Here is a 25430-nt window from a genome sequence, read left to right on the forward strand (position 1 = left end):
AAAACTTGCTCTGGCTCATGGATACAAATATGTTTTCATAATGGTCTGTGTGTTTTCACACACAGACAGGCATCCCTTGCAAACATGCGACTGCTTCTTCTGTGGTTAAAGTCCTTTTAGAAAAGATTATCCCTATCAGGGGAATTCCTCTCAAATTTCATGGCAATCAAGGAACACTTCTTATTGGTCAGGTACTTCAACAAGTCTGTGCTATTTGGCCAATTTTCAACACTTTCACTGTGCTTACCACCCTCAATCCCCGTTTAGTTGAATGCACTAATGGCATTATTATTACTCAGTTGCCAAAATTAGTAAAGGCCCTCCAAAAATTTGGGCCAAAATGCCTTGGCCAAAAGCATTGTCATTGGTCATTCTGAATCTCAGATCCACCCCTTTCAGAACTCATAAGCTCTCGCACTTAAAGATAGTCACAGGATGCTCTTGCTTCTTTTGACTCACAACTGGTAAAAGGAGAGACACTCCAATATAGCAAAAGCCTAAATGCTATTAAAAATAACTGTGTTTTAGTAGAGCAATCTTTTCACAGTGTACTCTTGGGGGATAATGACCTAAAATACACCTGATAAACCGGATATTTTGTCTATTGGAAAGAAACACCTCCAGAGTAACTCTCTCCAACCTCACTGGAAAGGCCCCTATCACGTACTGCTAACCAGCCTTTGTGCCACCAAACCCCAAGAAGGAGACTCTTGGATTCACATGACCCATATAAAAAATGTACCAAACCCTGACTAGATCTGCACATTATCTGATGACCTGAAAGAAAAGATTTCCCAGAATTTGAAGCAGATGACATCTGATGAGACAGCTTTCTGAAGATATCCAGACCAGGCCTGTTGGCAGCTTGTCTGTCAAACCTTTGATGATGACAGAACACTTCAATACCCTCCAATCTCTATGATTTTTATAACATACAAAGTTTAGATTAAAAGTGCCTGAAAATTCTTCCTCCTACCTCTCCTTGATACTTGAATGTGACTTCAATAGGTTTCCAATCTGTATACTTTCACTCCAATGTGAGATGCCACACCCAGCAAAGGTCCCTCCTGGCACTAAAGGACAAAAAGTCACTGAAAACCTGACTCTTGATTAGCAATGCTTTCAGAGAAAAATCTTGACCAAAATGGGGAAATATAAAAAATTTAATAGAGTTGGGAGACCAGAAAGTACCGTTCTCATGCCCTGAGATAACAGCAGAGCGCAAGAGGAAGAAGAAAGAGTCCTCTTCCTTCATGGCAAAGACTCAGCCAATGAAAACCCATGAAATCTGTTTACTATGGGCTATAAAAGCATTCTCTTTCCTCTGCTGTGCAGGAACTTGCACCCATGGCTGAAGACTCCAAAATACAATTCTTGGCTGATCCCAAATACACTCATCTTTGCTGCAGAAATATCTGGAAATCTATTTGCTTTACGTCAATAATATGTTTAGAGAGTAGAGCAGAGAATATTAGAGCTCAAAATTCACATAAAATGTATAGTTAAGTTTTTATGGTCAATATATGTGAGTAAGAATACATTTTGTTTTCATTTATTAAGCTTGACTCCATAAGTAAGCAGGACAGTTAAGCCTATAGTGATTAGACCCTGCTTTCTAGCTGGAAGAAAGGATCCTGTTTCTCACTAGAGAGGAGGCAGGAGTGAGGGGAGAACTATAAAAAACCTGATTCTCTGGGATAGTGGCTGAAATTTCAATCAATCCAGTGCATACTATTCTAAAAGCAATCCTATTCCTTTGGCTCTCTCTGAGACTAAACAGATGGAGACCCACAGAGCTTAGCCACAGGACTACAAGGATCATGAAAATGATCATTTAAAGCCACTCTTCTCCTGAAAGGAAGAATACCTGATCTTTTTGTCCCAGAGTCATCTCTTTTTTTCCCCTCCTTTCTTTTGAAATTCATCCAATAATCTCATTTTCTTAGAGTACCCAGTATCAAAGAATGCTTAAGTCAGCCAAACCATTCTAATGAATTAGCAAAAACTGAAAGAGGATAGAAAAGATTTATAAATACTGCAAGTAAATACAGAAGTAATTCTGCAACAGGCTGTTAAGAACTACTCATTAATTGTTCCTCTCTTAATATTTACCAAGAGAAAAGTAGTGACAGGCAGCCTGAGAATGACCAAAAACCCAGAGTTTCAAAAGTGAGGTACCAAATTATGTCCAGAGTCAAGTGGTCTCCACCTATTTTTCAGTCTGAAAATTTCTAAATTAAATAGCTCTGTTTTCTACATTGCAAGTGCTATATTACAAAGCCAAACAACAAAATCAAACAAAATAACAAATCTTGAGAAACGATATAAAAAGCATTTTTGGTTTTTCACTGGTATATATAGCATATAATTATCTTAACTAGAACACTTGATGGAGAAAATAAACAACCAAATAGTGAATATTTTAAAAATCACCTTGGATGAAATGATAGACTCTTCCTGATCATCATTTTTGCACTTTTTTCCTGTGTCTTCCTCTGCTGATGTACTTTCTGAACTTCCTGATGAAATTAACCGCTTTTTTCCTTGCTGTGTTATGTTTACTTGGGTTTTTTCTTTGCAGACTCTTTCTTTTTCACTTTCCCGGGTTACATTATTATCTTAATCATACACAAGCACATAAACACAAGGAAAAAGAAGACGAAAATTATCTCCTGTACCTTCAAATATCAATAATCCATACACCCCCAAAAAAAGAAATGAAAGCAAAAATAAAAATGATAAAAGAGCAAAAACTAAAGTTCTATCTATATTAAGGCCAATCTGAAAATGCATATTTCCAAATCTCAAGAAGTATTAAGCAACACCATGGCCAAGAACTCCAGCCCTGAAGATATCCAGGCCAAGATGGGCAAGCACCATCCTTTAACTGTTTAAACTTACCTCTCTGAACTTTGGCCTCATCATTTAGAAAAGGGGAATTATAAAAACTCATGGAGTTATTAGGAGAAGTAAATCAGGTAAGACCCATAAATTATCAGAGTATCACATGTATATTAGTTATCATATAGTTTCTTAATTTTAGCAATGAATTTTTCTAACAGAAAATCTGACCTATAGCAATCAATGAATTTTACACATACTTACTGAGCCCCTACCACCCATAGTGAGAAATGCACCTTAAATTACCTTAAAGACAGATTAAAAACCTAAAATAACTGAAAAGGGAAAGCAACCTCTACAAACTTAACTAATAAAAGAAAATAAATCTCCAATAACAATGGACACTGCATTGTCATAACCCTTATATTCAAGGTTCAGTGTAGTGGAGAAACTTAAGTCAGTATCATATTTTGTTAAAAAATTCATGAACTGTCTAATCAGAAAAGAAAAAAGATCTAAAGAGGGAAATCTTCATAGTTAGTTGTCTTTCTTCTCTAATTTATGAGGGCAGAGGTTTCCTGTGCCTTCTTCACTATTCCCTACTTTGTGTCTCCAGCATCTAGACCTGCGGCTAACACAAAGTTCAGTTCAGTTCAGTTCAGTTGCTCAGTCGTGTCCGACTCTTGGTGACCCCATGAACTGCAGCAAACCAGGCCTGCCTGTCTATCACCAACTACCAGAGTCCACCCAAACCCATGTCCATTGAGTCGGTGATGCCATCCAACCATCTCATCCTCTGTCATCCCCTTCTCCTCCTGCCCTCAATCTTTCCCAGCATCAGGGTCTTTTCCAATGAGTCAGCTCTTCGCATCAGGTGGCCAAAGTATTGGAGTTTCAGCTTCAGCATCAGTCCTTCCAATGAACACCCAGGACTGATCTCCTTCAGGATGGACTAGTTGGATCTCCTTGCAGTTCAAGGGACTCTCAAGAGTCTTCTCCAACACCACAGTTCAAAAGCACCAATTCTTCAGTGCTCAGCTTTCTTTATAGTCCAACTCTCACACTGATACATGACCACTGGAAAAACCATAGCCTTGACTAGACGGACCTTTGTTGACAAAGTAATGTCTCTGCTTTTTAATATGCTGTCTAGGCTGCTCATAACTTTCCTTCCAAGGAGTAAGTGTCTTTTAATTTCATGGCTGCAATCACCATCTGCAGTGATTTTGGAGCCCCCCAAAATAAAGTCAGCCACTGTTTCCCCATCTATTTACCATGAAGTGATGAGACCAGATGCCACGATCTTAGTTTTCTGAATGTTGAGCTTTAAACCAACTTTTTCACTCTCCTCTTTCACTTTCATCAAGAGGCCTTTTAGTTCTTCTTCACTTTCTGCCATAAGGGTGGTATCATCTGCAAATCTGAGGTTATTGATATTTCTCCCGGAAATCTTGATTCCAGCTTGTGCTTCATCCAGCCCAGCGTTTCTCATGATGTACTCTGCATATACTGGCAGTCAGTGAATATGTATGAGTAATTAAACTGTGAGCATAAACAGAAAATTGTCCAAAGGTCCCTTGAGAGCCTGGATACAGGTATGTAAGGCAATCTGTAGTCACTATTCTAATGTTCTAAAGCAAGGGTTAGCGAACTTCTGTAAAAAGCCAAAGAATAAATATTTTAAGCACTATGGGCTGTATATTTGTCACAACTACCCAATTCTGCCTTTGTAGTGTGAAAGCAACCACAGATAATACATACATGGATGAGAGTGGCTATGTTCCAAAAAAACTTTCTTTACAGAAACAGGCAGTGGGTTGAATTTGGCTCATAGGCTACGGTTTGCTCAGAGCTGTTCTAAAGGATATTGAAAGGACCTGAAATTGATAATAAAAATTGATAATATGGACTAATAGAATATTATCCATATTATTAAACATGAAAATCACTGAACCAATATAAAAGTAATATATTTATCAAAAGAAACATGTATAAACTAATAAGTAAACTTGGCCTCAATTACTTACATCTTTGTTTTAAATCTAAATTAGGACAACATTTCCTACCATTTTAGAAACTGTCAGAAATAAAGCTAAATGGAACTGACTATATCGTTTGATGACACAATAGATGTGAATTGTCAAACCAAGGGAAATAATCAGTTATGATATTGTCTACTATGCTAGGAACTAAAAACTATAAATAAGACACAGTTTCTGCACAAATGGCAGGTTACCACATTCCGTGTGCCACAGATGTACATAAAAGTCTAAAATTTAAAAATATACATTTGTAATATTCAATTCTTTAAAATTCCAAACGAGATACTACAAATATTCCTTCTAGGGGCCAGAGCTCTTTCTTTTTGCATAGCAAGAAGTCATTTTGATATTGTTTAAATGCTCTTCACAAAGCCTATATAAGATAAATAAGTTAGCTGGCTCATCTGTCTGTTATGCTGTGCTCAGTCGTGTCCAACTCTTGGAAACCTTATGGACTGCAGCCCATGGGATTTTCCTGACAAGAATACTGGAGTGGGTTGCCATTTCCTCCTCCAGGGGATCTTCCCAACCCAGGGATCAAACTCGCATCTCCTGTGTCTCCTGCATCACAGGTGGATTCTTTACTGCTGAGCCACAGGGGAAGCCCAATGGCTCATAACAATCTTTATATCTGGTATATAAAATACATTTTTCTAAATTCAGGATGAGTACAGTTAAATGATAAAAATGTAAAAGAAATTAGCTATTGTTACAAATCAGTTTATTTTGAACAATTACTAACTGCATTTACTTATATGAGCCAATTACACTAACACTACATGAGTACTAGCTCAACTATATGTAATATGTCATTAAAATCATATCCATCTAATTTTATCCTTCAAACAAACCACTCCTAACAGCCATATTAACAATTTTATATATATTTTTCTCAGCTTTTTCTTAAGTTTAAGCAAATACAAGAATACACACAGGACTAAAAGTATACATGCTATTACTTCTCTGGGATAAATATCTAGAATTGGAATTTCTGGACCAAAATTTGTCTGTCAAATTTTCCTTTATTCTAGGCTTCCCATCATCTTAGGAAAGTCTCCCAGAAGTAATAAAAAACTGTTTCCCCAAATTTTCTTCAAATGCCTTAGTTTCCATTTTTAACATTGGTTATTAATTCAGTAGAAGCTTATTTATAAATGTGACACGAGCAGTGAGTGCTCTATTATTACTTTCTTCCAGATGGAAATCTAATTCTCCCACATTGTATTTAACAATGATGCATCTTTTCTCCATCAATTTGAATTGATAATTCCTTATACATTAAATGTGTGTTGTTCTAATCTGCTTTGAGGTGTTTCTTTTTACTGATCAACTTAACCTAATCTTATTCCAGAACTATCAACTACTAGAAGCAGGCACTAGGCCCAGATTGTGATAAAGGAAAGTTCTATTTAAAAAAAAAAAGATATTTCTGTGCTTGAACATATATTAAAAAAATCGCTTAATTCATTTTCTACAATGCTGACATACCTATAATGTCAAAATCTGACATGGATGGCACATATGGAGAAAAATATTAGTCATACTTACAAAGATAGATGCAAATGTCCTAAATATTTATAAATCTAACAACATAAAATAATATGCCATCATGATAAAATGAACTTATCCCAGGAACACAAGCATAGTGCAACAATAGGAAACCTACCAACATCATTAATTACATTAATATATGAAAATGCAGAACTGTTTCTATAACAAAAATTTTCTCAAAAAATTCAAGTTATCCCTGAATCAATCAACCCAAACATAATAAGAATATCAGAATCAAATACCAATCATATTAAATGCTGAAATACTAACACAATTCCTGTTAAAATCAGGAACAGAGATGCCAATTTTATCCATTTTTATTTAAAACTTATAGGATCTAACTTATGAAATAAATGCTTTTAAAGCAATAAATAGATCAGAAGAGTCAAAATTATCATAATTCTATAGATATGACTATACATCTAGAAAATCCAAGAGCCTAAAAAACAATCAGAATTAGTTAGACCACTTAAAAAGGTTGCTTGAAATAAACAGAATAACTCGTACTTTAAGTAAACACTGAACTATAATCAAACTAAACAATGTCAGTTAAATATTTATCATCTGTATTGTCACAGAAAAAATATTCACTGTACAAAATTAAATGTAAACCAAACAGTTTGGAGACTATTTACTACTTCAACCTTTATCAGCATCTGTCACTTTTCATTACTTCATGTTGGGGGTTAGAAGATGGGGAAAGAAGAATACTAAAGGGTAGCATGAAACCAGTGAAAATATAAAAGCTCCTTTTAATCTACCAAGAACATCAAACCCTAGGAGTTAAACCCTGTCCTGGGCCCTAGAGAGCTAAAGAAGAAGACATAAGCAAAGAGAAGAGGAAGCTCTGAGTCTTTGCCCAAATATACTCACTTACCAATCACTAAGGGACATGGAAAAAATTTCAGCTCAGGTCTAAGAAATTCATGATAACATCCAAGGGATAATACCTGGGGACCCAGAAAACTAAATAAACTAGAAGTATACTAGCTGAAAAACAGAAAGGATAACCTGATCACAGCAAACATTCAAGTACATATAAGAATTAAAACAACAGTTAAACTGAGAAAAGATCTAGAAGAGAATGCAAGGGCATATTAATAAAATAAAAAGCAAAAACAAAACTAAACCTCCAAAACATACAGAGGGTAAATTTAGGTGGCTATAAAGTGCTATGGTTCAGAGCATGTTCTTTACAGTCAGGCAGAGCTACATCTCATTATATCTCTGCCATTTATTATGATCTTAGGTAAGTCAAGTCAGTTAACATCAATTAACATTATTATTTTTCCTGTATTTAAAGACACAGATGGTTCAAAAATATCAAGACGGTTTCAGGTAGTCTAAATAAAGATCAATCAACACAATGTAGTATTAAAGCTGTAAAACACTTAAAGTATCCTATACCTAAATGAACCTAAAATGCATCCTGGAAATTGATTTTTAAAAATCACTAGCATTGGTCTATTGATCTGGGTGATAAACTACTTAAACGAACATAACAACAACAATAAAAACTACAGAGCAGCAAAAGTCAAAGTACTCCAAACTTTAATTAGCTGGATTCAAGTACTAAACTGTTATTTCCTTCTAAATCTGTCTTTAAAAAAGTTAACCAACCTTTTTTATTATATTTCCCCAAAGTAGGAATTTATAAGAAATGCTTAAATGAAAAGACTTATTTTGAAGCTTTAGCTTTGTGGACTATATAATGGGGGCTGCTTCCCAAGTGGTAAAGAACCTGCCTGCCAATGCAGGAGCCATAAGAGATAGGGGGTTCCATCCCTGGGTCGGGAAGAGATCCCCTGGAGGAGGGCATGGCATTCTTGTCTGGAGAATCCCATAGACAGAGGAGCCTGGCAGGCTATAGTCCATAGGGTCACAAACAGTCAGACCTGACTAAAGCAACTTAGCACACACACACACTGTTTAATATGCCTGTCTAAAGCAATGTCAAATTACTCTCATTTGTGTTTTCAAGGTGAGGTGTCAAAAAAAGTGTTTCATATTTTATATGGTACATTTACCAAGTGAAAATAAATGGATATATTCATAACTGGAAGCAAATATATTTTGGACAATTATAAGTGATGTAATAATGATAGTATAGGAGCAATTACAGTACAAAACAACTCTGAAAGAAAAGAACTTGCTTGCAAGGAAGACAGTCACACTGGTCAATTTTTGGTTAAATAGTTATTCTTTCTATATTACAGAATGAGAGGAAGTGTCTGCCCCCTCTCCACTACCATCCCCCATTCCCACTCCCTTCCTGCAAATGGAGAGGACCCACACTTAATGAGAAATGTTACTGATAAAGATATACATGTAATGATAGGGGGAGTAGGGAATTCAAAACCACTGTCCTGGAATATATAAAACCCCTACCAGGAAATCTTAAGATTTAAATGTGAAAATGCTCCAGATTAAATCACATCTCCCTTAACACATAATATATAACCTATTCTTTCCAAAAAATCGTTCTGATCCTACTATAATCCAAATTAGTATTTTAAGTAAGGAATATTCTGTACAGATCCCTGAGTTGTTAACTGAGAAGGAAAGGATGGAATGGGTTGACAAACTTAATGAAATTTCCATCAGCTCTGATGCTTCTTTCCTTTCTAGGACAATGTAGACAGAGCTAAAAGGAGTGGCGTGGCCTATATGCTGCCCCTTCCCCTTCTGCTGCTGCAAAGTTGAGATCGAGGCTTGCAGTGAGCTAGGAATAATCCTTGCTCACATGAATCTCCAGCTCTTCCATCACTGACTTCATCACACATTATTTTATGCCCTGCATTTGTGTAGGTGAAAAATCATATGAAATTTTGAAAATATCTTTTTTAAAAGTAAAGCATAAGATTTTCATAATCTTGGGGGAAAAAAAGAAAACAGGAAGAAAATTTCCTATTTTCTATTAGGCCAAGTTACTGCCTATTAGAATAAAAATATTTATTCAGAAGAATATAAAATTAAAGTCTCTATACTATTTCATTCATAACATCCAACATCCAATAGCAAATAGGAAAATGTGACCCACATGAAGGAAAACAGGCAGCCAACAGAAATTAAACCTCAGATGACTGAGAAGTTGCAAATGAAATGCTGAATGAATAATACAATGTAGCAAAAAGTTTAATAATCTTTAATCAATGGGAATATCCAGAAGATGACATAAATCACTGCGGTATCTGCCACGACAATGAACTGTGCTAGAACACTGGTCTCATCATCTTTGACTCTTTCAGCACATAACATTGTGTGCTTGTAGTTTTTAAATTTAATTTGAAATGTTTTTACTGTGCTTGTCTTTTATCATAGACATGACCCTAACGGATTTGTTTGAAAATCTATTTTAATGACATCCAGAACTAAAACTAGTATAAATCAAAAAACCATCAGAATTTAAAATAAAATAATAATAATAATTAGCAGAATTTGCAGAGGAACTAGGATTCAATCCCTGTCATTTGGGCTCCAGTGAATTCTCTCACTAATGGGTGTCCTACCTCTTCTACATTTACTTTTACTATTTTTTTACATATATAAATGGCACATATTGTTATGGGTGAAACCTAGAGTTGATAGGAAACAATTTTTCAAAATGTTTTTTTTTTTTCACTGTAGTACAAAGGGAGTATTTTAGTTAACATGTCATGATCCTTTAATACTTGTAGTTTCTGATCAAGTAATTTCCTTTCTACAATTTATACCATAGCAACAAAATAATGGTAGACTTCTAAGACATTCACACAGTTTTTAATCACACTTAATGACACTACAATTTGGGACAGTGACAAAAGTTAAATATTAAGATAATGTTTAAATTATGATATATTAATATTAGGAGAGTGGACAGGTAGAGAGACATTAGTGTGGTCTGCAGAATTATAAAATGACCTCTCCCAAAGATTTCCTGCCCTAATCCCCAGGACTGTGAATGCAATATCATACCCATGATTGTGTTTGGTTATATGGCAAAATAAATGTTGCACCTATTTTTAAGCTTACATATCAGTTTATCCATATCAGTTTTTTTTTCCATCGTTTTATTTATTTATTTATTTTTGTTTCTGTGTGAAAGTTTTTTTTTTTCCCCTTTATTTATTTATTTATTTTTTTCAGTGGGTTTTGTCATACATTGATATGAATCAGCCATAGATTTACACGTATTCCCCATCCCGATCCCCCCTCCCACCTCCCTCTCCACCCGATTCCTCTGGGTCTCCTGAGTTAATTAACTGGAAGATAATGTACATGGGCCTGATCTAATCAACAAATTCTTTAAGCAGAGTTTTCTCAGTTGGTCACCAAGGAGAAATTAGATGCAAAGCAGGAGAAAGGTCTGTTGAGCCATGCTGGCCTTGAAGATGAAGTTCAGAACTGAAAAATGCCCTCCAGTAGCTGAGAGTAGCCATGGCCAATAGTCAGCAGGAAAACAAGTCCTCCGACTACAAGGAAGCAAATTCTCCATAAAAACTGAAATGATCTTGTAAGTGTATATCCCATGACACCCAGGTCAGAGCCCAGCCTGACACTTGGATTTGTTTAGCGAAAATCTCAACAAGACAACTAAGTCAAATCTGCCCAGACTTTAAAACTGTGAGCTAATAATGGGTATTGTTTTAAGCTGCTAAAAGAATAAAAAATTAAAAAATAATAGTAAGTAGTAGCATGGTGTTTGATAAATGGCATAAAATAATAATTTATGATTTAAATTAAACTTCATGAAGACTCCTAAAGAAATGTTAGGCTAAGCTACACACATATACAACTACAATTTTATCTTCACTTGTTCAAAACTTTCATATTCTGTCAAATATTTTCTTAAAACAAAACCTACCTTCACTGATGACTGAAAGGTTCTGATCACTTGAATTTTCTGTCAACATCCATGCTGGGAGGATTCTTTTCCTCTGGGAAGGATTTGGCTGTTGCTGACTCAAGTCTCTACTTTCACCTATGAAAGACTAAAAGGCACCTATTAATTGCTAAAAATAATCCTGCATCCTTAATGAAACGTCACAACGATATACTTTGAAGAAAGCTACCATTAAAAAACCCAGCTGTGGACTGAATTAGTTAAATTTCTCAAAGGAAGAAATTCAACATTTCTCTTAGCTGAAGGGTTGGTCTAGTGTGACCTTCTCTAGAGCTTTACTTAAAAACAGGAAAAGCAGGTCAACGCTAGCAATTTTGTCAAGATATGTCTAATATCAGTTGTATTCTCTCCTCAATACAACTTAAGTAACATGTTATAAATGGATAAGATCTTAAATTTCTTACCGCATTATTTGCAGTGGTCTGGGTCTTTGCTGTTTCTATTCCTCCCAGTTGTGGGGCACTGGGTGTTTTATCGGGCAAATCAACTGAGGAAGATTTTGGTGTTTCATTCAATATATCATCTTCATCAAGCATTTGACTATTTCTATAAAATACAATTGAAATTCATTTATTAATCATTTAAACTAAAAACACTTCTATTGCGTACCATGACATTATGTGATTCTCCCAAGTATATCTAACTAATGAGTCACGCTACTTTTATCAGACTTAGGAAGACAAAAAGCAGATTATAGTACACCAGAATAAAATACACAGACTAGAATATGTTCTTCATGTTCTGCCTACTGTATCACCATCACATTAATCTTCCCAAAGCATGGGAAACCACATGCTATAGAAACCACAGCTATTTATAAGATGGGCAGTAGCCATCTCTATGAAGGATGAAGAGCTATTTCCTTATTTAGTAAATAAGCAAATAAGTCCAGATTGTCTAAAAAGGTTAAGATCACCTCCAAGTTTCCAAAGAGAAAATGCAAACTGTAAGAACATCAGCTAAACTAGTTAGGCTCTTGAAGGAAAAACAGAACCCTGAGGTCAAGTTCACACACACCTGCTACTGAGGTCCTGGCCATTACAGCCACTTGTGAAATCTCCCAACTTGTAGTCCAACAAAGGAGCATCCAAGGTCATATGTGGATAGCAGAACTAACTGCCTCCTACTTGCTGCAAAGTGTGGTAAGATCACCCAAAGTTCTAAATCATTATTCTTTATGTATGCATAGACAGGAATCAACAAACTTATCTTTTTGGCAATTTGAAAATGTAGATGGAAATACTACTCAGAAATAAAAAGGAAAAAAGTACTGATTATACAATATCTTGGGAATTTCAAAGGCAGTTTGCTAAGTGAAAGAAGCCAGACACAAAAGTATGTATCATATAAATCCATTTATGTGGCATTCTGAAGGTGTAAAGCTTAAAGGACAGAAATCAGACTGGTAGTCACCAGAAGCTGGGGTGGGGGAGAAGAATGACCACAAAGAGGCAAGACGGAATTTTGGGAGGAAATTACAATGTTTTATATCTCATTGTGGTGGTTCCTACATGACTATATAAATTTGTCAAACTACATCAAATTATACATTTAAAGGGGGTAAATTTTAATATGTGTAAAATGTTTCTCAGTAAAAGGGAAATTTTAAAAATGAAAGATATAAGATTTTTAAAATTTGTCTAGCTGAGAATAATTAGTGGCTTATCTTATTTGTTTTGTGTTATCTCCTAGTAATAACCTCCCTCAAAGGCAGACTTGAATTCATGGCAGGAATCAGCCAAAAAAAAAAACTTAGACTAAGTTTCTGTGTAACACTACAGTTTTTGTTCATTCAATAAATATTTTAAAAATACCTAGTGTACGTTATATACTACGCCAGATACAGGGGATTCAGAGTTGAAAATGTATGATTGTTTTACCCATAAAACTGCACTCCCACAAAACAGTCAAATCTTTTACTCGCAACACACAGGTGTACTTCCAAATTCTAATTTTTTCCCTCAAATTTTATTAACATCTATTTTATTTGAAAAATATTAAGAACCACTCTAGAGAAATGCTATGGCTTTTTACAACTTACAGTGTTAGAAATTGAGCAACATCATCCATTCCATTTCTAGTTTTTCTATTCCGGCATAAATCCACTAATATACATCCTATGGCCATAGGGAAATTTTTTAGTATTTACCAAGAATAAATATAACAACAAAACACCCGACCCCAAAAGATATTCTATTTAACATTTAGTTCCAAATAGGTCAAAGTACAAATGAGTTTAGTACACTTTTATTTAAATATAAATATTGCCACTGTAACATGAACATCTTCCTATTTTTAGCTTCAAATATTAATACTTCCTCGAGCAATCAACTACCACAGATTTATAATACAGTGAACTAGAATTTGTTAAAAATTAAAAACTTGGAATTTAAATACAATAAACAAAGATAAATGAATTCTCCTTTTCTTTGGCAATAGCGATCAAGACATAATTTACATAATCATGAAATTCATGCTTCTAAAAAGTATAAAATTTAGTAGTTTTCAGTATATTCACAAAGTTGTACAATCATCACCAATATCTAATTTTGGAATGTATTCACTGTCTCAAAAAGAAATTCCATATCCATTCAGTTCAGTTCAGTCGCTCAGTCGTGTCCGACTCTTTGTGACCCCATGAATTGCAGCACGCCAGGCCTCCCTGTCCATCACCAACTCCTGGAGTTTACTCAAACTCATGTCCATCGAGTCGGTGATGCCATCCAACCATCTCATCCTCTGTCATCCCCTTCTCCTCCTGCCCTCAATCTTTCCCAGCATCAGGGTCTTTTCCAATGAGTCAGCTCTTCGCATCAGGTGGCCAAAGTACTGGAGTTTCAGCTTCAGCATCAGTCCTTCCAATGAACACCCAGGACTGATCTCCTTTAGGATGGACTGGTTGGATCTCCTTGCAGTTCAAGGGACTCTCAAGAGTCTTCTCCAACACCACACTTCAAAAGCATCAATTCCTCTGCGCTCAGCTTTCTTTATAGTCCAACTCTCACATCCATACATGACCACTGGAAAAACCATAGCCTTGGCTAAACGGACCTTATTGGCAAAGTAATGTCTCTGCTTTTTAGTATGCTATCTAGGTAGGTCATAACTTTCCTTCCAAGGAGTAAGTGTCTTTTAATTTCATGGCTGCAATCACCATCCGCAGTGATTTCGGAACCCAAAAAAATAAAGTCTGACACTGTTTCTACTGTTTCCCCATCTACTTGCCATGAAGTGATGGGACCAGATGCCATGATCTTAGTTTTCTGAATGTTGAGCTTTAAGCCAACTTTTTCACTCTCCTCTTTCACTTTCATCAAGAGGTTTTTTAGTTCCTCTTCACTTTCTGCCATAAGGGTGGTGTCATCTGCATATCTCAGGTTATTGATATTTCTCCCGGCAATCTTGAGTCCAGCTTGTGCTTCTTCCAGCCCAGCGTTTCTCATGACGTACTCTGCATAGAAGTTAAATAAGCAGGGTGACAATATACAGCCTTGACGTACTCCTTTTCCTATTTGGAACCAGTCTGTTCTTCCATGTTCAGTTCTAACTGTTGCTTCCTGACCTGCATACAGGTTTCTCAGGAGGCAGGTCAGGTGGTCTGGTATTCCCATCTCTTTCAGAATTTTCCACAGTTTACTGTGATCCACAGTGTCAAAGGCTTTGGCATAGTCAATAAAGGAGAAATACATGTTTTTCTGGAACTCTCTTGCTTTTTTGATGATCCAGCAGATGTTGGCAATTTGATCTCTGGTTCCTCTGACTTTTCTAAAACCTGCTTGAACATCTGGAAGTTCATGCTTCACGTATTGCTGAAGTCTGGCTTGCAGAATTTTGAGCATTACTTTACTAGCTTGTGAGACGAGTGCAATTGTGCGGTGGTTTGAGCATTCCTTGGCATTGCCTTTCTTTGGGATTGGAATGAAAACTTTGGAATGACCTTTTCCAGTCCTGTGGCCACTGCTGAGTTTTCCAAATTTGCTGACATATTGACTGCAGCACTTTCACACCATATGCATTAGCAGTCACTTATTCTCTTCTCCAGCCCTGGCAACTGCCATCTACTTTCTGTCTCTAGGCATGTCCATTTTCTGACACTTCATATAGATAGAATCATACAAGTTTTTGTGTATACAGTTGTTTTCAGTTCTTTTGTGTATATTCCTAGGAGTAGAGTTACTGGGTCACAAATAACTCTACATTTAAATTTCTGAGGAACTGCCAGAATGAGTTCCACAGAGGCAGTAAAGACTTGCAACCCCACTACCAAAATATATGAGTTTCAATCTCTCCACAACCTCACCAGCACTTCTTACTATCTGTCTTACTGTAGCTATCCTAATGAATGTGAAATGGGAGCTCACTGTTGCTTTCATTTACATTTCATGTTGAGCATCTTTTTTCATGTGCTTATTGGCCAGTTGGGTACCTCCTCTGAAGAAATGTCTACTCGAGTCCAGTATGCATTTTGGAAATTGGGTTCTCTTATTACTGAATTGTAAAGGTTCTTTATATATTCTGGATAGAAGTCCCTTATCAGATACGTGACTTGCAAACATTTTCTCTCATTCTGAGGTCAATCTTTTTACATTCTTAATGACATCCTTAGAAGTACAGAAGTTTTTAATTGTGATAAAGTCCAATTTATCTACTTTTTTGCTTGCTTGTGCTTTTGGTGTTATATCTAAGAAATCACTGCCTAATCCAAGTGTTTTTTCCTACAGATTTCATAGTTTTAGCTCTTTTAGTTAGGTCTCTGATCTATTTTTTTATGGTGAGGTAGGAGTATTTTGCATTTGTCTCAGCACCATTTGTTATTCTTTTCTCCATTTAATTGTTTTGTCACTCTCATTGTAAATTAATTGGCCATAGTGCAAGGGTTTATTTCTGGACTGTCAATTCTATTCCATTGATCCATATGTCTTTCCTACACAAGTATCACACTGTCTTGATTATTGTAATTTTGTAGTTGGTTTTGAAACGGAGAAGTGTGAATCTTCCAACTCTTTTCTTCCTTTTAAAGATTGCTTGGAAGTCCAGTACTTGCCTGCTACAACTACTGAAGCCTATGCACCTAGAGCCCGTGGTCCGAAACAAGAGAAGCCACCACAGTAAGAAGACCATGTACTACAACAAACAGCAGCCTGCACTCACCGGAACTAGAGAAAGCCCACACACAGCAACAAAGACTCAGCACAGCCAAAAATAAATATGTAAATAGCTTTAGCTCAACAAAAATAAAGATTGTTTTGGCAATTATTTTTAAAACTATAGTCTGTTATATTTAAATATAAGTTATATATTTTGTCTGTAATACAAAATAAATTAATATGAATGAGCTAGACCTAAAAGTTTAAAATAATTATAAATAAATTATAAACATGCATGTTTTCATACTACAATGGCATTTTCATCAACATTTCATTATTTTGTCCAAAATTAAATAGTGATTAAAAGTAGCTATTTAAATGGAAACTAAGTATTAAGCACTTTAACAATTTGAAAGAAAAAATAATTTGGTACAAATGATTTACTTTCCTTTCCTCAAGAGTGTTTTAAAGAAAACAATCACTCCAGAGAGATAATGTTGTACTTGCTTACCAGCAATGAGATTCAGATGAGGAAAATATTATAAAGTATTTCATTCATGTATTCAAGAAACCAAGGAGGAGAAGGGGGCAACAGAAGATGAGATGGTTGGATGTCATCATCAACTCAATGGACATGAGTTTAAGCAAACTCTGGGAGATAGGGAAGGACAGAGAGGCCTGGCGTGCTGCAGCCCATGGGGTTGCAAAGAGTCGGACATGACTGAGCAACCTAACAACAAAACGGCTGCTAAGCACCCACTCCTGGGAAGGCAACAGGAATGCAAAATTAACGTTGGCCCTTCTATATGGAATACGTCATAATTTAATTGAACTAAAATATAAAACTTTTTTTTCACTTTCTCTTACTTTGAGTTGTGAAAAAAGTACAGCTTTTCGTACAATAATCTCATTATTGTACGAATTCATATACAGAGTGAAAAATGAACACACTAGAGCTAATGTGTATGTACCCATAAGCTCTAAGTCAGTTATGAATGGGCTTTATTTATACAGAATCTAAATACTACGTGAAAAGCATGCTGACATGAGTAAAATGAGAACCTGAAGAAACGACAAGCTTTTGCACTGTTATTTTGTTCTTCAAACCTCTTTCTTAAATTCATAGCTGGTTGGAACAAAAAGTTAATACTGAAATCAGGGTCCTTATAACATATTACACAAAGCACATAGGTTTTCTATTCTGATTCAAATTTTAAAATATTTCGACGTGTATTATAGAAGTATAGAGAGATTAACTGGACTGAGGTATTCCAGAGGTCCACATCTCCACACCCAACTGCCTGCAAACTCTACTGCTTGGAAACCTCAAGGCAAAGAACTAGTAAGACAGGAACACAATCTCATCCATCAAAAACAAAAAGAAACAAAAGACATCATGTTACAGATGAAGGAGCAAGGTAAAAAACTACAAAACTTAACACATGGAGAGGAAACAGGGAACCTATCAGAAAGAATTTAGAGTGATGACAATAATGTCATCTGCAAATGATGCCCTTTGTTTCTTTTTCTTGATTTACTGGATTGGCTAGGACCTCCAGTAAATGGATATCTCTGCTCTACCCCCCAACAGTAGAGAGAGAACTTTCCAATACTTCACTATTAAGTATTTTTTTATAGGATGGAAACTTCCTTCTTTTCCAAGTTTTCTCTAAGGTTTTTAAAAATTAATCATGAACATGTATTAAATTTTTGTCACAACTGCTTTTATGCATCTACTGAAATGACAGTTCTTTAATCTGTTATAGAAAATTTCATTGATTGATTTTTATATGATAAACTCACCTTGCAGTTCTCAAATTTCACTTGGTCTTTTTACACATTGCTGGTTGTGACTTGTAAATATTTTCTTATAAGGAATTTGTGTCTATATTTACTTCTTTTGTAATGTTCTTATCTGATTTTGCTATTAGGATTATAAAAGCTTCATAAAATGAGTGGTGAAGTGTACTCTCTTCTACTTTGGAGAAAAAAGTATAATAGTGGTATTACTTATTCCTTGTCAGTTAAAAAGAATTCACTGGTGAAGTTCCTTGTGGGAAATTCTTAAATTAGGAACTCAATTTCTTTAATGAATATAGGATTCACCAGATTTTCTATTGCTTCCTGTGTCAGTTTTTGTAAATTGTATTTTTCAAGAAATGTTATGTATTCATTTAGGCCATCAATTTTACTCCCATAGAATTTTAAATAATAATTTCTTCATTATTCTTTCAAGCTCTGCAGGGTCAGTAGTGATACCCCCTGTTCCATTTCTGGTATTGATAATTTGTTTCCCAGCTTTTTTTTCCTTAGTAAGCCTTACTAAGGTCTCATCAATTTTATTAGTCTTTTCAAAGAACTAACTTTAGGCTTTGTTGATTTTCTTTGTTATTTGTCTATGTTCTATTCACAGATTTCTAGTCTTATTTTTCTTATTATTTCCTTTTTGGGATTAATTTACTCCTGATTGTCAATCTTCTAAAAGTAGAAGCATATAGCATTCATTATATAGCTTTCCTCTCTCCTAATAAAAGCATTTAATATAAATTTTCCTCTAATGCCTACTGTCATAAATGTTTCTGTTATGCTTTCAGTATTATTTTGTTCAAAATGTTTCCTAATTGCCCTTGAGATTTCTCTTGGACCCATGGGCTACTTGGTACGTGCTGCTTAATTTCAAAATACTTGAAGATCTTCCTAGATATTGTTATTGTATTTTTATTGATTTTTAATTTAATACCAATGCAATCAAAGAACATACTCTATCTAATTTTGCCCATCTACTTCTATAATTTAAAAGCTAAACAAAGGCAAATAATCTGCTAATGACTGCCTCAATAAAACTCACTGCATTAATTATAACTTTACATCACCTATTTATTGTAATGCTTCATTTCATCAGTTTCCCTATTTTATATTTTCTGTTATTCTTATAAGAAAGAGGAATTACACAAGTATAGTCTAAACCAGAGGTTAATACCTTAAGAAAATTTTTAAAGTTAAAAAAAGAAAAGATTAAGAAAATATAGTCAGTTTCACATTAAATATCCTGATTATTATTTGATGGAAAAAGCATTCTAAACACAGTGTTTGTAAAAGATGCAATATATAGAAGCAATCACTACTGAGGCATAAGTTTCCAAAACCAACTGTTTTCTAGAAACACACTCACACACAGACACACGTCAAGAAAGACCTACACTGCCACCATATTTAAATTCTAGAGTGGTTTCAACTGAAGCTTTTGTGGATGACTGAGGAATTAGATTACAAATATCCTTACTTTAATCACACTTCATCAGGCAATCTTACCTTAAAGTACAGTCCATTTCCATTTCAGAATGTGTAGACAAGACACAGAAAATGTATTTGTCAACTAAGAAAGAAAAATGATCTCCAGGATTCAACCAGCACCACATATTTGTCTTCAATGGTAAGAGCTGGCTCTTCTCAGAAGACTGATAAAAACATGGATTTGTGTGTAGCTAACAAATTTAAAAAACAGAATACAGTGATGTTATAATTCAAAATCATGACAAAAATACAACTAAATATGAACTGATTCAAAATTTTAGTGTCAAAACAATTTTAAGTATAAATTTACACTGAAAAGTCTAATAAATTTGGCACTTCAAGGAACCATTTAATTATAATCTAACCATACAAAAAATTAGTTGTATTATACTTCTGATTTCTCTAGGAATCAAAGAAAAAAGCAAAGTTATTAATTAACTGGTTAAAAGATACTTTGCTTGAGAGATGACTGGACACTGGAAAGAGAAACATGAAAAATAATTATCAGTATGGAAACTGCATCCCCCAATTTTTATCCAAAATTCACTAATCCCTTGAAAATTCTTTACTGTTTATTTTCCCCTAAGAATTACTATAATTAAAAAATGAGAATCTATGGGAAGGAAAATTCTGACCAAATTTCTCAAGCAAACAACATACCTTATTTAAAAAAAAAAATCCTCACAGAAGAATCTTATTTTGTTTCAATGAAACTCCCCTCTGAAGATCATCATCCATATTCAAATTGCAAGAAGCAAATATATCTCACTGTCAAAACTATTACAATAGCCACTATTTTGAGTTATGTTTCCACTAATTACCTCGTGTTAGCAAAGACAACGAGAGCTGCCTCCATAACTAAGACCTATTGAAAGGCATCTTAAAAATTCTAACTAGAATCAAACTGAAAGTAGCCATTTCCAGATAGCCTTCTTGTCATCCATACTACTGGGTCTTTTAAATAAATAAGCTTTAGCATATAACAAAGCAATCCACATTAATGCAGATTTTCTTTTTTTTCTTTTAAGAATTTTATATAGAGCAACTCCCCCTACCGCCCATCTGTCTACTTTATCAGTTTAAATGACATTTTTTTCTGGAGACATCAACCATCTCTCCAGCACAGCAACATAAACATCACCTTGAGATTGACATGTGCTGAACATTCTCAATTTTTCTATTTATAATTCATTAATGCAGAAAGTGAAGAGGAACTAAAAAGCCTCTTGATGAAAGTGAAAGAGGAGAGTGAAAAAATTGGCTTAAAGCTCAACATTCAGAAAACTAAGATCATGGCATCTGGTCCCATCACTTCATGGCAAATAGATAGGGAAACAGTGCAAACAGTGTCAGACCTTACTTTTGGGGTCTCCAAAATCACTGCAGATGGTGATTGCAGCCATGAAATTAAAAGATGCTTCCTCCTTGGAAGGAGAGTTATGACCAACATAGACAGCATGTTAAAAAGCAGAGACATTACTTTGCCAACAAAGGTCTAGTCAAGGCTATGGTTTTTCCAGTGGTCATGTACAGATGTGAGAATTGGACTGTGAAGAAAGCTGAGCATCGAAGAATTGATGCTTTTGAACTGTGGTGTTGGAGAAGACTCTTGAGAGTCCCTTGGACTGCAAGGAGATCCAACCAGTCCATCCTGAAGGAGATCAGTCCTGGGTGATCTGATCCAACCAGTCCAATGAACACTGGAAGGATTGATGCTGAAGCTGAAACTCCAATACTCTGGCCACCTCATGCGAAGAGTTGACTCATTGGAAAAGACCCTGATGCTGGGAGGTATTGGGGGCAGGAGGAGAAGGCGACAACAGAGGATGAGATGGCTGGATGGCATCACTGACTCGATGGACATGTGTTTGAGTAAACTCCAGGAGTTTGTGATGGACAGGGAGGCCTGGCATGCTGCGATTCATGCGGTCGCAGAGTCAGACACGACTGGGCGACTGAACTGAATGTATCTTGAGACAGAAGCATATTTTCATTCATACATTAAAACCTTTTCTGACCCCAACCATTTAAACTATTTATAGGTGTTAAGATATGTCTTATTCACTGTGAGTTTGAAAAGACCTGAACTGAGTATAAATTCAAAAGGTAAAACCTTCTGTTACTACTGTAAAAAATATTAATTAGAGAAAAATTAAGGAAGCTTATAATAGGCTTCTTTTTAAATGTATTTTGAAATTCTAGAAATGCATTAGTATTTTTTTTCTTTTTACCCCTCAAAAATTTTCTTTCCATTGGGAAACTCAGTTTAAAATTTTTATTAAATATAGTTACTTTCTCTTTTAAAAAATCTTAATCATTTATGGAATACAAACTAAGTAAAATATAAGTAAGTTTAGAATATTATTATAAACATGAAGCAAATACTGTTATTAACTTTGGTATATTACTTTCCATTATATTTTTTATTTATTTTTTAAAAATGTCTATTTCTACAGAAAAAGAATAGGGTATTTAAAGGGTAAATATATTCTGACTTAGTTTCTATATTAAGCCACAGCAAAATATCCACAAACTTTTACTGAACATCTATAACCTTTTTTCATTCCATTCAAATGTCAAGTTCCAGATCATTTACCTCTGAAGAATACCAGGTCCATTTCTCTTTTACCATTTGCAGTCATGACCCTAGTTCAAGTTCTTACCCACTGTGTGCATTTCTTACTTGTGCTAACATCACATCAAGTCTCCCAGTCTTCTATCCCCTCACAGCTTCCCGGGTTACTTTTTACATTTTTCTACATAAGCCCTCTAAGGCTTCTCCAATATAAAAAAACATAGAAATGAAGGATCTTCATAAACCTACAGAGGTTTCCAACCCCAACTTCCACCTTCATACACCAAAATCTTTGCCCTATACATACAATCTTTGATCCAATCATTAAGACCTACTCAAAAATGCCCTATTGTTTACTACAGCCTCAGTAATGTCTTATCCCAACCACCTTTCTCCTTGAACTATTGGAACCAGTTTCTATCAGTCAAAGATTACCTATAATCATCTGACAAATCACCACTAGACTCTAAGGTCCCTGGGTGCAGATAATTATCTACCACAGTTCTTACAGTCTATGATTAAAATGACTACAGGTGTCTCTAGTAACAGGAAGAATCAATGATATTTCAACTGTCAGTCATTAAATGAATAATCTCAGGAATGGTTCCAAATAGTTTACTACAAGAAGTGAGGCTGGCAATCCAAAGTACTTACTAAAAATGCTACCTGTTGAGTCACTTAAATAGATTCATCCCTAAAATTGGTTAATTCCATTTTCTACAAGATACCATATTGTATGATTTTTTAAAATTATAATCTATACAATTAGGTAAACTAAATTTTAAACAGAATCCACTTTCATCCTCTAAAAAGCTCCTGGTGGCCAATAGCTCAGCACATGAGCTTACTAGCTTTCAAAATTCCAAGAAAATCACACAAGTAACATTAGCTGTAACTTCATATGACTTCATCTGCTCAAATACCATAATATACTTTTAAATTAACCACAGAATCATAGAATTTGGGTAGAGGAATCAGAAAGTATTTAGCTAAATTCTTTTTAATGGCTGAGTAATATTCCATGGTGTATATGTACCACAGCTTCCTTATCCATTCGTCTGCTGATGGGCATCTAGGTTGCTTCCATGTCCTGGCTATTATAAACAGTGCTGTGATGAACACTGGGGTGCACGTGTCTCTTTCAGATCTGGTTTCCTCGGTGTGTATGGAAAATGACTACATTTTAGAAGCTAAACCATCCAAACAGTACATTTAACCCAGGCCTGTGGCTAGTGTGGGGGGTGGGGAGTGGGGGAGTAGAGGGGTAGGTAGGGTGGGGAGCAGACCTACTACAGGATTGGGAGTATTAAAGTAAAAGCTGCCAGGAAAATAAGCATTGCTACCTATAAGCTCAATTTTAAAAAAAGAAAAAACTCTGAAAGCTGCAAGGAATATAATTTATCTAGTTTCAGCAACTGAATTTCATGAGGATCTAGCCTTAAGTCCTTCCCAGGTGTATCTGCAAGGGGAAACATTTCTATTTCTTGTCTGTGCTGAAAAAGATAAAAAAGCAGTAAAATAAAATTTGGAGGAAAGGATAGAATTAGAAATTAAAAATAGAGGATATATATATTTGGTGTGTGTGTGTTAGTCGCTCAGTCGTGTCTGACTCTTTGCGACCCCGTGGACTGTAGCCCACCAGGCTCCTTTGTCCATGGGATTCTCCAGGCCAAGAATACTGGAATGGGTTGCCATTTCATTCTCCAAGGCATGTTCCTGACCCAGGGATCAAACCCGGGTCTCCTGCATTGCAGGCAGACTTTACTGTCTGAGCTACTAGCTGTTGCTGCTGCTAAGTCGCTTCAGTTGAGTTCGATTCTGTGCGACCCCATAGGCGGCAGCCCACCAGGCTCCTCCATCCCTGGGACTCTCCAGGCGAGAATACTGGAGTGCGTTGCCATTTTCTTCTCAAATGCATGAAAGTAAAAAGTGAAAGTGAAGTCGCACAGTCATGTCCGGCTCTTAGCAACCCCATGGACTGTAGCCTACCAGGGTCTTCCGTCCATGGGATTTTCCAGGCAAGAGTACTGGAGTGAGCTGCCATTCCCTTCTCCTCTGAGCTACTAGGGGAAGCCCTTAAATTTGGTAGTTAATTATTTCACTGGGCTTCCCTTGTGACTCAGCTGGTAAAGAATCCGCCTGCAATGTGGGAGACCTGGATTTGATCCCTGGGTTTTGGGAAGATCCCCCTGGAGAAGGGAATGGCTACCCACTCCAGTATTCTGGCCTGGAGAATCCCGTGGACTGCATAGTCCATGGGGTCGCAAAGAGTCGGACACAACTGAGCGACTTTCACTTTATTTCACTGGGTCAGAGTCATTTTACAAACTATAATAATATAAAATTTTACAAACAAGATGGCATAAGAATAGAGATGCAGTGTAATTTATGCAACACTATATTCCTAAAAAAAGCTGTGAATGTTTGATATTTTCTAAGTTATAATTGAAACTTAACCTTTCATTATGTTATCAGCCACCCCTAATTTCTCTCTCAATGTGGCGCTCTGGCATACGGTTAGAGCTTTTGAGTGCTTTAGCACGTTGCTGGGCTTGGAAATGTTCCCTGTTATTCCTCAGCCTTTTAAGTGAAGCCTCCCCTTTCTTGATATGTTATGGTAACCAGTGAGGAATGCTGGGTAGCGGGAAGGACAACAGTCAAAATACGAATATGCAAAGTTTCTGCCTGAACTCTGAGGTTTCCTTCTCATAGGTTAAAATAAGATGATGTTCATGAGTATTTGAAAGATTCAGATGAATTTCTAAACAATATTAAATAATGATACAGCCCTAAGTTTACAAAAGCTAAGATGTTAAATACAAAAGCATAAAATTCTGAGAAGAAAAGGTTAAATATTTAAGAAAGGAAACTGATTATATGTCTTTAAAAAGACATCAAAAACCCAAAGTTAAACAAAAATCAACGTGAGTATTTTTTCCTCAGCTGAAAGCACTTAATATTTAAATGTAGGTGGTTAAATACTAAGCATTTAGCAAGTCCATCCACAAAGTAGGCCAATCTGTGTGGTCCATCATTATCTTTTTCTTTTCCTAAAAATGTCCATACCAGGAGATCCCAAAACTAAGCACAAAAGTGACATCTCAAGAGATCTGATGTTTGATCCTATAATTAACATCTAAATAAATATTACTCATTCA

At 35.6% G+C, this 25430-nt stretch overlaps 1 protein-coding gene across 9 annotated transcripts in view; it reads right to left on the reverse strand.

Annotated features, from left to right (window-relative positions):
- The window catches only part of APLF (aprataxin and PNKP like factor), a 126177-nt gene that overhangs the window by 79883 nt on the left and 20864 nt on the right, over positions 1-25430 (reverse strand). For 5 of the 9 annotated variants that reach the window (XM_061155156.1, XM_061155154.1, XM_061155162.1 and 2 more), the window contains exons 3-6: positions 19716-19888; positions 11721-11862; positions 11278-11404; positions 2434-2618 (exon numbers count right to left, since the gene is read on the reverse strand). In XM_061155156.1, coding sequence (XP_061011139.1) covers positions 2434-2618; positions 11278-11404; positions 11721-11862; positions 19716-19888 — 627 coding nt within the window. The remainder of the gene's footprint in view (positions 1-2433; positions 2619-11277; positions 11405-11720; positions 11863-19715; positions 19889-25430) is intronic. The other 4 variants (XM_061155161.1, XM_061155158.1, XM_061155160.1 and 1 more) reach the window with 1 other exon arrangement.

The sequence above is a fragment of the Dama dama genome, chromosome 11 (genome assembly GCF_033118175.1).
Source record: "Dama dama isolate Ldn47 chromosome 11, ASM3311817v1, whole genome shotgun sequence".
NCBI lineage: Eukaryota > Metazoa > Chordata > Mammalia > Artiodactyla > Cervidae > Dama > Dama dama.